The sequence below is a fragment of the Plutella xylostella genome, chromosome 9, assembly GCF_932276165.1.
Source record: "Plutella xylostella chromosome 9, ilPluXylo3.1, whole genome shotgun sequence".
NCBI classification, from domain to species: Eukaryota; Metazoa; Arthropoda; class Insecta; order Lepidoptera; family Plutellidae; genus Plutella; species Plutella xylostella.
In genome coordinates this window covers 953,980-967,021 of record NC_063989.1, presented here as the reverse complement: position 1 = coordinate 967,021, position 13,042 = coordinate 953,980, and the positions used below count along the sequence as shown (strand labels likewise).

Here is a 13,042-nt window from a genome sequence, read left to right as displayed (position 1 = left end):
GTTTCAGTTTCATCAAAGTTGAAACAGTATGTGAGATGAAGTTGATTAGTGTCGTTACAGCTGTTAGAATCATATCACATTAGAATTATAAAACAAGTAATAAAGTAGCGCGACAACACTTGCATGGTTGCATGTTATGACCTATCAGTAACAGTAAGTTGCCTATACAGAGAGATCAAGTTAAGTCAGTCATTCAGAACGTTGCATTGTGGTATGTGGTATTCACCATATTTTTAGCTTCTTCTAGTAATAGCACGTAAAATAGCCCAGTTGCAGCAAAAGCAATGCTATTAAGAAATAAGAATTCAGATCTAGTTAAGAAGTTAATCTAGACTACTCATTGACAATGTGGAATACCTACAAAGTAACTAAAATCTTAGTGATAAATATCATGATGGTACAGTAGATCGATTATTAATTTAGAGTTTTACTTTACGAAACGTGGTCTTAAATCCATGGTTATAAACTTATAACAGTACTGATATAGAGGAACGTTAGATATAAGACATAGACCACCACAGACTTAAATCAGTCATCAAAGATAAAATTCAGATTCACGTTATTTTGAATCCAAAATAGTTATAAAAACAAGTTTGCCATAGGTAAATAGTATGGATAACTAAGTAGTATATAAACACAACCCTTTCATTGAGATCTGCAATATTCTTAGATTTTGTATCATTTTTAGAATCCAATTATGTGTGGTATACAATGTATAATTGTATACATATAATGCACATGACCTTAACTAGCATGTGGTACTGGTACTCATAAAGTAAAGTACCTACGTAAGAACAGAATTATATGTAGATATACATGGGTACGTACGTACGTCACCAATGGAAGAAGAATTCAATAGACAGATAGACGGTAATCCTCTTTATGTTTCCTTAACATACAGATGTTATATCAGAAGAATATTGTATAAGTCAGAAGTTTAAGTAGTGTGAGTGTTGAGTGTTGAAGCAAAAGTGTACCTAAGTCTCAATTAAAATTAAAGATTAACAATTTTCATGTTAAATGTTGAGTACTTACTTACCTAACTAGAGAACGGATGTGCAAACTGGTGCTTACGTACTATGTATTAGGCTTGAAGAAGGATAGATAGAATATGTGCAACACATGTAGGTACATGTGATGCACATGATGTTGGCTGTGGCCCAATGGGGATGTAACTGAAATATTATGTAATTATAAGATAAGATAAGAAGACCTTTGTGCAAGGTATGCAGATTGGGGCATACAATTCCGGATAAATTTTTAAATTTACAACTCAATACCGGGATTCCGGTATTGGTGCCGGTATTAGACTTCATTGTAATAAATGGCATATATTGTGTTTAAAGGTCGTGTAGGACCAAATTAAACAAGAAAAGTTTTACTTACAACAATTGTGTATTAGAGTTTATATTTTAGAATATATATTTTTTAACATTGATTTTCGTTTACGCATGGACAACAGTAGATTTCCAACGTCCGAAAACTGCATTAAACGGTTGGAAACAAGTGGGCTTTCGTGGTATATAGGAACACAAGGCTAACTATATCTTAATCGCTTTATTTATAGCCTAAAAGGGTCCGATTCCGGTGTTACTTCCATGCCGGTATTAACGTTCGATACCGGTATTGAAAAAAGCATAAAGTTTGTCCGGGATCCCGGTAGACAGATATGCAAATGGTAACCTGTGTGCATTTTATAGTGAATGGGTACTACTATACTTGTTCATTGAGTCAGAGTCAGAGTCAGGGTCAGAGTCAGAGTCAGAGTCAGAGTCAGAGTCAGAGTCAGAGTCAGAGTCAGAGTCAGAGTCAGAGTCAGAGTCAGAGTCAGAGTCAGAGTCAGAGTCAGAGTCAGAGTCAGAGTCAGAGTCAGAGTCAGAGTCAGAGTCAGAGTCAGAGTCAGAGTCAGAGTCAGAGTCAGAGTCAGAGTCAGAGTCAGAGTCAGAGTCAGAGTCAGAGTCAGAGTCAGAGTCAGAGTCAGAGTCAGAGTCAGAGTCAGAGTCAGAGTCAGAGTCAGAGTCAGAGTCAGAGTCAGAGTCAGAGTCAGAGTCAGAGTCAGAGTCACAGTAAGAGTCACAGTCAGTCACAGTCAGAGTCACAGTCAGAGTCAGTGGCAAAGTCAGTGCCCGTTGTAATTGGAAAGGTTGAGCTAATTTATAAGTAATGAACCTACCCATACATCTGAACTTTCATAGAACGTTGAACAGAACTATAGACAGAACATATAATTGCATATCAGTATCAGTATCAGAACCAGTATCAGCATCAGTATCGGTGTATGACTAACCGTGTCATCAAACTCTGTATAATAACCAAGTCCAGTGTCAGACCAAGAGAGAGTTAGCCTCAGTTTAGATATACTAAAGTATCTTATTCATGATCAGGACTTCTCTTGACTTTTATGTGGGTTTACTATCACATAATATTCCCAGCAACTTAGTCCTATTACAAATACTTGTTGCAATGAATGTTTCCAAACTTATATCGTAATCTGTTAATGATAAAGAGACAGATTCTTTAATGGTATTCTAATATGAAGGGATGAAAAGACAGAATAGCACTCCTAAAGTTCAGGCATACTATAAGAGTCTGATGACTACTAAGTTAATGTTTTATGGCAGACGGACAGACATAAGTATACCTGCTTTCACTAGGTATTTCAGTAACAAAATGGATTTTGTTGTTTTGCTAGCATTTATTATCATTACCAATCTATAATAACTAGCACTGTTTTATACGAATAGTCGTAATGATAAAAGACTTGCCATAGGGCAACGACGTAATAAGTCGAATCACAATTTTTAACTTTGAACTGCTGTTAACTTCCTATATTTGCCCTTGAACCATGTATGTGTTGGTTCAACATTTTAACTGACAAACGCAATATGAAAGCATAACAATAATGATGGAGGTTACAGAATGTAAAATATTACAATACACAGAAATTTACTCTAATGCTTGTTATAATAAAAGCTAAGGCTTAGATGTTCAAATTAATAGTTTTTCTGTGCCGGGGAGGGTCTTCGAACGTAGTTCAAGATAATAGCTTGTAGTAGCTAACACTCCACTTATACCAAAACATAAATACATATAGAATAATAAAATTGAGTTACAGTATGGTTATAGATGAAGAGATTAATATAGTTGTTGTACATTGAACATTCATTTGGGATACCTACTAATATTTATATCCTTAGAATAGCAAACAATAAATACAATATTAATAAAGATAAATGATAAGAATATGACATGATTATATTGTTTAGTCTGAAGCGTTAATTTAGCTATATGGGGGACGTGTCGACACCGAATACATTATTGTGTGTTGAAATAGATGTATTCTATTCTATTCTGTGCAGAGAGGGGGCGATTTTTCTGTGCGTGGCTCTCTCGAGTAGAACCTTTGTGCATTTCCCCTTGGTTTCGGCTAGGCCAGCCACAGCTCCCGAGTAAACTGTCACAATAGTTTGTTTGCTAATTCTTATTTGATTTAAGATTATCGTTGATTGAGTATTAAGATTTAGAGTGTTCAAGTGTCTACATGCTGAAGTCAACAGGAAAAATAGCTAAAAGCAGAAAATTGCAGTACAGTCGTGTGTAATTGTGTATTATGTGACAGATATCAGTAATAAATGTAAATGCAAGAAGAGGTGTAGTAAGAAAAGAAGAGGTGTAGTAAGAATAAAAGATAATAGAAAAATAGGATGAACTATTATTTGTAATAGAAGCCACATAGTAGAAGTATCAAATAGAACTTGCAATAGAAAATTGCTTGAATTACTGGAATGTTGTTATGGTACGAAAGGAGAAGTGCAATTGAGGAACTTGTAGCAAAGGAGCCAAAACTAGAGATTGCTACCGATGTATGCTTTATTGCTTATTAATGAAACAGGCATTAATATAGACGTAAAATCAAAACACGAAAATTTTGAGAAGGGTCTAATTTGTCGGTGGCTGATCTATACATATACTTATGACCTATATTAGAATAGGTAAAAGCGTCTCACTCATAGAAACTTTTCTCTCGGCGGGAGTGTCCCGAATTATCGGGAGTTGTACCGATTTCGACTCACAGAATAATTAAGATAATTATTCTGAGTGTAGACGAGCCTTAATATTAATATCGGCGAGTTGAGGGTAGACTAATTTATCCACGTTAACGAGCAGCGCGGGAGCGCTTTTCACTTTTTGTGAGCAGCCGCGGTGAGCAGACGGAGAGTGAGGGAGTTATCAGTGTCGTGGGTGCGAGAGGACCCCGCGGAGCGGAGCCGATTCAGACAACAGCCAGTTACTGCAAGTGCGCAGCTAAGTGACCTTTCCACTTACCTTTTATATCTCGTTTATGATTGATAAGTTATACCTACACTTGATTTCTTGATGTACCAATTGTGTTTATAATGAGTAAGGAAACTAAGGAGCTAATAATGTAAGGTTTAAAGGAGGTACGAGGTACATACCGTACCCGTACCGTGTGATAATAGATAGATTAGATATTCAGTGCGCCAGGGGAAACAATCCCATGTGATCAGTGTAAGAAGCTAGGGAATCAATCCCATGTGATCAGTGTAAGAAGCTAGGGAAACAATCCCATGTGATCAGTCCCAGGGAACAACCCTGCTAGCGAGGCACGGGGTGGCTATAGGGGAGGTTGGAGGCCACTGGGGTGAAACCCCTAAGAACATCAGGATTATCCTTGACATTCAGACGATCAGGTTATTAGACTGATCGGTCATCACGTGTGCGTGATACTAAGTAACTAATTTGTTTATGATATATCCCATATTCAGTTCGTCACCGTGATTAGTATGTTTGTACTAATCACGGTTATTAATTATTAACAGTTCAGATATTCGCGTTTACTCATATAAATAGTTAAATGAATGCGCGACAACTGCAGCATTAGTTACTAACTTATTTTTGTTTTTAATTTAATTTATAATACAGTCCCTAATAAAAAAAATAGAATAGATTGATGACCTAGTTTTTGTATGTATTGATATCCTAACTGGGACTGGGTAATAACTTTAATAACAATAAATAATTGGTCTCCAAGCGATGGTTATTGCTAGCTAGCTAGATGGAAATAGTGTCATGTGTGAACTGAACTATCGATTGAAATAGATCGTATGTAGGTTCATGTAGATAACATAAGTTTCATTTTCATATTCAATTAGAAGTTCAGACATCCAAAAAGAATTATTCTGAGTAATAATCGGGGTTTCTTATATCTGTTTCCGCTGGCTAGGTATATCCAAAGACCTAGGCCTTGGTTACATTTCAAAATCATATTCTGACATTCCCTATTGTTCTAAACCCGTGTTGGGTTCGGCCGGGCGCGGCGGGACTCAACCGTGTAATCACTTCGCGTGGATATGACTTGAGGAATGAACTAGTCGTCATACTTATACAGATGCTCTTAGAGGGCTTTTGAACCTTTTGCCATTCGAAGAAGTATATTGGAAGTCAAATAAAAAATGTAAAAGAAGCTATTACAGTTGTGATAAGTATCGCAAAGTACTTACTAAAGTTGGAGCTTTTATACATAAAAGCTTTTTAATACATGTATTAAGCTTTACTTTTATACCTTCTCAAAATAAAAAAAAACACATAATTATTTATTATTTCAAAGATTGTCGGTTGGTTAGTTTGACAAGGAACAAAAGCGTTAAAAAGTAAATATCTATATACTTGTTTGGACCAAACTGTACCAAATTAATATTGTTAAATTAAATGAAAACGCTGAGATGTAGACTTGCCAATTTATATTGTTCAGGCGCTATGTAGTTAATAAAAACTTCACGAGTTGTAAAATATGTAACAGTCATTTATTTACAAGTAGCTTATTATGTACAGACATCACATGGCTATAAATATTAAATTTGCCATAACTCGTAGCTCACAGATATCTTAGCACTCACTAGATCTTTAGTCATGGCACTAAAGTAATCTTAACTTCACCTAATGCCTACTGAAACTTACTTCAATAACAAAACTGTGCGATAGCTAAGTTACAAATAAAATTGAATAAGTAACAATACTTAAGTATTAAACATTGTTTAGCGTCCATATGGTAACTCTAAAAGATTAAGAAGAAACTTAAAAACTAAAATATATTCTGCCCTAATATCACCAAACGAAATTAAGAACTATCGAAATAACACATTATTGATTTGGCGCCAAGTTTCTGGAAAAACCCAACAAAAAGTTCCTACTTCAATATTCCCACCAAAAATTTACCTTTTCTTCACCAAAAAGTCCACCTCCAAAAAGTCCATCATTCAATATTCCCACCAAAAAGTTGTCTATGCTTCACAAAAAAGTTCTACTTTCCCACAACAAAAAAAGAACACTAGCTGTCAAACTTCTTTTTCTGTCGGTCATAACTCGTTGTCTTCTTGCCGGCCAGTGGCCAAGTAGGTCTTGGTGTTGGCGGCGGTGAAGAGGTAGGGTGCGTCCTCGCTGGGACAGTTGAAGGAGCGCAGCAGTACTGGAGGGCTGTTGTCGCTCTTGTTACCTACTGGCTCGAGCAGGTTGTTCCAGAGCAGGTTTGCCGCTGGAATATAGATAAAGGAGCTTGTTAGGATCCGAAGAAGAATCGCGGATGAAATTATGTTAGGATTTGAAGAAGAAACCTGGTTTGGGGTATCTGGTATCTATATTATTTATTCCATAAATACGTTGGAGTAGTTAGAAGAAGGCGGGTGGGTGCGAAGGAGGGTGTGGCACCCCGCCGGAGCGGTGCAATATGCTTAATGTGAAGACATTTTATAGTACTAGGATCACATAGTTACCCAAAGCATGTCCCTTCTGCGAGAAGTGGAAGCAGTCATGCGTGATATACGACTGGTGTATGACGAGCGGCATGGGCAGGCGCGGCGGGTAGGGCGCGTTGAATAGACACATGATACCAGGATTTCATAGAAACTAGGAGGTTACGTTGTAGATGGGTCGGAGAGGTTCTTAGAAGACTCATGAACTAGCTATAAATTAATACCAGGATCACATAGAAACTAAGAGGTTACTCAGCGCATGTCCCTTCTGCGAGAAGTGGAAGCAGTCATGCGTGATATAAGACTGGTGTATGACGAGCGGCATCGGCAGGCGCGGCGGGTAGGGCGCGTTGAATGGACGCATGATACCAAGATATCAGAGAATCTAAGAGGTTACCCTGTGTGAAGTCCAAGTGAGAAGTGGAAGCAATGATACGTGATAGTGTTGTAGATGGACTGGACTAGTTCTCAGAAGACTCATGAAGTAGCTATATAAATACGAGGATCTTAAAGAGACTAAGGGCCAGTTTTTTGATCCCTAGTTAACTCAACCATTGGTCAAAAATGGCTACCATTAGTTAAAATCCAACAAAATTCGTATGCAGCTGTCATGTTTGACATGTGACTTGACTAATAGTTAAAGCTGACCACGGATCAAAAAACTCGGCCTAAGAGGTTACCCAGCGCATGTCCCTTCTGCGAGAAGTGGAAGCAGTCATGCGTGATATAAGACTGGTGTATGACGAGCGGCATAGGCAGGCGCGGCGGGTAGGGCGCGTTGAAGAGTCTCATGAAGGGCTGCAGCACCACGGTGAAGTCGTCGCGAGTGTCGTAGCGACCGCTCTCGATCTGGGGAACACAAGTTGGAATCTTATTATTATTTACATTTAGCAGATTTCTTTGCAGTGGATGGTTGTAGCTGTAGCTACCCCAGTAGGCAACTGAAGGTGGAGAAAGTAAGTACAACTGGCCAGAAGCGCTCACCAGCTGCTACATAACCTGGTCTGATAAGGTCTGGGTGGACATGCAGGAGGAATAGCACTTCTTCCTCTGTACACGCAAGGGTGACATCCACTTATTAGCTGCCCCCACCTTCTTCCGCCTGGTCATGCAGGTTGTTTATAGCTCTTTTTCCCACAAATTTGAGGATCGTATTCACTAACCATCTGTACATAGCTCCGCCTTCTGATACAATCTGGTCATAATGGTCATCCAGAATCATCTAGAGGTTTCACCATACATACACCCGAGGTTCAAATGCACTTACCAACTGAAGCTCTGCCTTCTGGTACAACCTAGCCATGCGGACCAGGTCGTGCAGCTCGCCGCCGCCGCGGTGGAAGCACGAGCAGAACAGCGCGTGCATGGCGCGGCAGGAGAGCGGCCGGAGCACGCGGATCGATACGGATACGTCTGGAAGTGGAGATATAGGGGTTGGTAGAGATTAGGGGAAAAAGGGTGATGCTCCAGCATTTAGACTGTTTTTAATCGCATGCGGATTACATCACGCACGCGGGATGGCACGAAATTTTCCACGTCTCGCGTGCATATTCCACGCGTTGCAATGAATACTTGTATGAACGCGTGCGGGGAATCCCGCATGCGTGATGAAATCCGCAGGCTTTTAAAAACAGTCTTATACGGAGACATCTGCGAGTGGATATAAGGGTTATGTTAGAATAGAGGAGACTGATCGGAATGCATTCGAAATGTGACATATTAGATCCACTCTCAAAATACTGCAGTCCATGGCTCTGTGGCAAACCTTGAGTTTGAACTTCTGAGACTCGGTCAGCATGTATGTGAACCGTAGGTTAAGACAGGCAAGACACGAAATGTGAAAACATCTAACAAAGTATATAGTTACAAAAAATATTTAAAAAAACATAAGCAGTACTTTTTTTAAATATGTCTGTTGAAACATACCAAGGTTAGTGTTGAACAATTAAATTGGACCTATGTTGAGTAATGTGCCGTAGGGTACCTACTGTTTTTTTATTATTTGTGATGATTTGTTGTAATTAGCAAATTAATGGTGCTTGAAGGTCTTGTTGCTGATCGCGGAATGCAGATAAGATCATGAACCTTGTCTGTTAGTACCGTAGTTTAGTTAGCTATCTTATTCGTAAATAAAAAAAAAACAGGTTGTTGCAAAAGTGGTAAAAGTATTTTAAGTCGAAGGGGTCACCCCTGACTTTTGAAATATTAGGTCCTTACATATGAAATTGGCGTTTTCTATAGGAGGAACATAAAGTCGTTTTTTTTTTTAAATGAAATATATTAAATTAATCAAAGTATGTACCATTGCTATGTATGCACTTTTGCCATCTCATAGGTAGTTCATTGATCCCCTTACTAAAAAAACCATTCGGGCGGGAATCAATAAAATCTTTGAAGGCGGTTTGGACTGCCCCATCGGAGTTGAATTTTTTTCCTTGCAAGTAGTTATCCAAATTGCGAAAAAAATGGTAATCTGTTGGAGCAAGGTCCGGAGAGTACGGTGGATGTCTAAGACATTCTAATTAAAGCTCCTCTAATTTGGTAGCCGTCTGTTGTGCAGTGTGTGGTCTAGCGTTGTCCTGAAGCAGCAGTGGCCTAGAGCGATTGACCAGCCTCGGTTGTTTAGCAGCTAGCTTTTCCATCATGGTTTGCAGTTGCTGACAATAGATATCTGCCGTAATCGTCTGGCCAGATTTAAGAAAGCTGTAGTGAACGACACCGGCACTAGTCCACCAAACACTTACAAGCAACTTTTTTTTAGTCAATTTTCGCTTAGGCCAGGATTTGGCTGGTTCGCCAGGGTTCAGCCATTGCGATGAGCGCTTCCGATTATCGTAGAGGTTCCACTTTTCATCACAGGTAATGATTCGATTTAAAATTCCTTCATTATTGTGCCGGTTGAGTAACGTAACGCAGCAGTCGACGCGCGTTTGTCGGTTTGCTTCACTCAATTCATGAGGTACCCACCTTTCAAGCTTTTTCACCTTCCCAATTTGCTTCAAGTGGATTAGAATAGTTTTATCACTAACACCGGAGCCTGCAGCTAACTCGGACGTGGTTTGCGATGGATCCGCTTCCACAATAGCCTTCAATTCTTCATTATCAACTTTGGTCTCCGGCCGTCCACGAGGCTTGTTCTGCAGGTCGAAATTTCCAGAACGAAAACGTTTGAACCAAAAACGCACTGTGTTTTCTTTTGCGACACCGTCACCATACACATCATTAATCCTTCGAGCCGTTTCTGCAGCACTGGTGCCACGGTGGAACTCATACTCGTAAATAACGCGATATTTCAAGTTTTCCATTTTGTAAACAGAGTGACACAAAGAAAAAAACAAAAGAAGAAAAAACAAATGAATTAGGGGGTTTGAAACACAAATGCATGAGTAAATAGCTGTATGAATTTGAATTTGGAATTCCTAACCATAAAGGTAATATTTGAGATCAAAGTGGCCAGTACGACAAAACGCCAATTTCATATGTAAGGACCTAATATATGCTGACTAGGGTTCTTGGTAGACCAATAATCGTAGATACTGCAATGTAACTAAAAGCGAATGACATTGCGCCATTCTCGAGGCACTATCTTATAGCAAGCAGTAGACCTTTTTTTACATGGGAGAACAGCGATAACTTACCCAAAACCGGCACAACATTAACAAAAGTCCTCTTCAAATGAGCCGCCAGGTAATCAATCGCCTTCGCTAACTTCCTCGCGTGAGCGGTGGGTGACCAGGCGACGGGCGAGTGGCAGGACGCCGAGCACAGGTCGTTGGCGCCGATGAAGATGGTCACCATCTTCCAGTCCTGCTCCATGTCAATGTCGGGGGAGGCGCGCATGCGGGCCACCAGCACCTGTGGATGGGAGAAGATCCGGTTAACCTTTTTAATTTGACAAATTATGATCTCAAATAGTAAATAGATAAATTTTTTACTTTATCGTATTGAGTTAAGGACGAAACTAGTAAGGACAAATTAATTTAAAAAATTAAGTAGCTATGCTTAATTGCCAATGCTATAAGGGTTGAAAGAGGGTCTAAAATTATTGCATCCTTGGCAGAACAGAGAGGTTTGCTAGTGGTATTAAACTGGCTAGCCAGATTTGCGTCATCAGTCCTGCCCCGCTACTCATGAAAGGCAATGTATTGCGTCTGTCCCCAACATTTAAAAAATCATAACATGTCGTCAGAGGCGTTTTTCCTAAAAATAAAAATACTTATATGATCGGCTAGGTAATGCCTATTTTGAGACTGGCTGGAGTCAGCAGGGTCCGTCGAATACACATAACAGTATATGAAGAACAGCAGCTGTGAGGTGACACTTTGCCCAGGGAGCCGGTGACACTTTCCCCAGAGAGTCCCCAAAATAAAATGAAATGAAATGTTGTTTATTCCACGTAACATTTTACAATAAGTGTCCTTTACTAATTCGTTAGCAATAAATGTTCATTATGTACGTAGAATACCTAGATGTTTACTGTCGCTAGAAAAAACAGTCTGACCACATTGGTTGATAATCATTACAATCAAACGTCGATTATTTTTCACGCACTGTAAACTGCAACACCCGACCTCAACATTAGTTGTTCGAGGCGCTAATTAGCAACTAATAAACCTGTCTTGAATACTTAAATACATGCGAAAAGTTGCTAAGTATTGCCAAAATCCTTTCACTTTGTTTCAGTGTAAATATTTTTTTATTAAATGTATTTTATTTTATTGTACCTAAACGTGTCCATTTCATCTGATAAATTATTTTTGGCAGATATAGGTAGGTATTAGTATTAAACTCCCATTTATATTTTTCTAAAATCTGTATAAATGACAGAGTTTAATTTTAATTAATTATTGGCAATAGCAATAGAGCTAAGAGATTCAATAAAGAAATGAATATTTTATAAAAAAAAAAGGCAATCTACTCTAATGAAATAAGTAAAGATTAATTAAACTAGTTTTTTAAGTTATGTGTTTACATAAATATAACTTTCTTGAGAAATTATGCAGATGTAATGACCGGGCTCACCTTGACATGGTTTTGACCGCATTGGAAGCATTACTTTTGTGAAATGCCATTACGAGCTCACCTATAAGAGCAATATTTACCGGTGACCAAATAGATGCTATTTGATTTAATGCCAATCTATCACCTTTACTACAATGGATGTAGACCTAAGATGTACCTAGACATGTTCTAGTCTTAGGCATAAAGATGATTCATCATCATATTATGCCAACCACAATACTGGAGCCAGCTAAGGATTAAGGGTAGATACTAGATACGTATGAGTTACAAAACTTTGGCTAATTACCCTCTGTGTCATACCCTTTTAAAACTGGATTTCACCAGTAATTTTTTTAACTTACAGTAAACTTCTGTAAGAAGCTTCCTTATATTTTACAAATAGACTTCCTAACACAAGCCCGTGTGATTACACACTACACAGCAGTTACCCAAGAGCCCATCAAAAGCACCTAAACAGCCACACTCGCAAGCGACACGCATAACAATGGCCGCTCGAGTTGCTCATGAGGTTTTGTGGTTGGAATAACTGATTACATATTTGAACCGAATTTAGGGCGAACCTTGACCCTTTTACCTACAGTTATGTAGGTAACTTTGTAATCCAAGTGTAGTTTGAAGATTGACTTAGAACAGTAAAGGTTCCAAGAGCCACAGAAAATACCCGGTAGTGGCTGCAAGTGGAGCCAGGGTAGGACAGAGGATTGTTTCACTACTAGTAGTAGAGTTCAGTGGACAATGACAGATAGAAGATGAGTCAGCTTGGCTTGCTTGAAAACGTCTTTAGTAGCCCGTAGTAGCTGGCGAGCCACCGAGAACAGTCCCGTGTACAATTACCGACAGAAGATGAGCTAGCAGCTATATATTTATACTTACCTTGGCTTGCTTGAAGACATCCATATCAGATGCCACGGAGACAGTGACATTCAGCCTCGAGTTTTAGCGAGCTATACAGAAAGTAATCGGTAGCGGCTAGATATGGAAGGCCGAGAAGAGTGTTGTGGCATTTCTAGGTTTGGAATTACCTAGAATTGGAGACTGATGCAGTTTTATTCTTCTATTTACCTTGGCCTGCTTGAACGCGTCCATGTCTGAAGCGACGGGGAAGGCGACATTGAGCCGCGAGTTCTTGGGGAGCCACTCCCCGGTGCCGGTGCTGAAGCCGCGCAGCGCCGGGTTGAACTCGCGCAGGATACTCCAGTGGACCGCAGCCGTTAGTGGCTGGATGACTTAAGACAGTGACGCTTGCTATA

General features: G+C 39.3%; 1 protein-coding gene across 1 annotated transcript in view; it reads right to left on the bottom strand.

Moving 5' to 3' along the window:
* Positions 1–6,362: 6,362 nt before the first annotated feature.
* LOC105383091 (phospholipase B1, membrane-associated) overlaps positions 6,363–13,042 on the bottom strand; it is a 29,236-nt gene continuing 22,556 nt past the window's right edge. Inside the window, exons 5-8 of the mRNA XM_048623273.1 lie at positions 10,409–10,625; positions 8,038–8,183; positions 7,451–7,619; positions 6,363–6,553 (exon numbers count right to left, since the gene is read on the bottom strand). Coding sequence (XP_048479230.1) covers positions 6,378–6,553; positions 7,451–7,619; positions 8,038–8,183; positions 10,409–10,625 — 708 coding nt within the window. The 3' untranslated portion in view covers positions 6,363–6,377. The remainder of the gene's footprint in view (positions 6,554–7,450; positions 7,620–8,037; positions 8,184–10,408; positions 10,626–13,042) is intronic.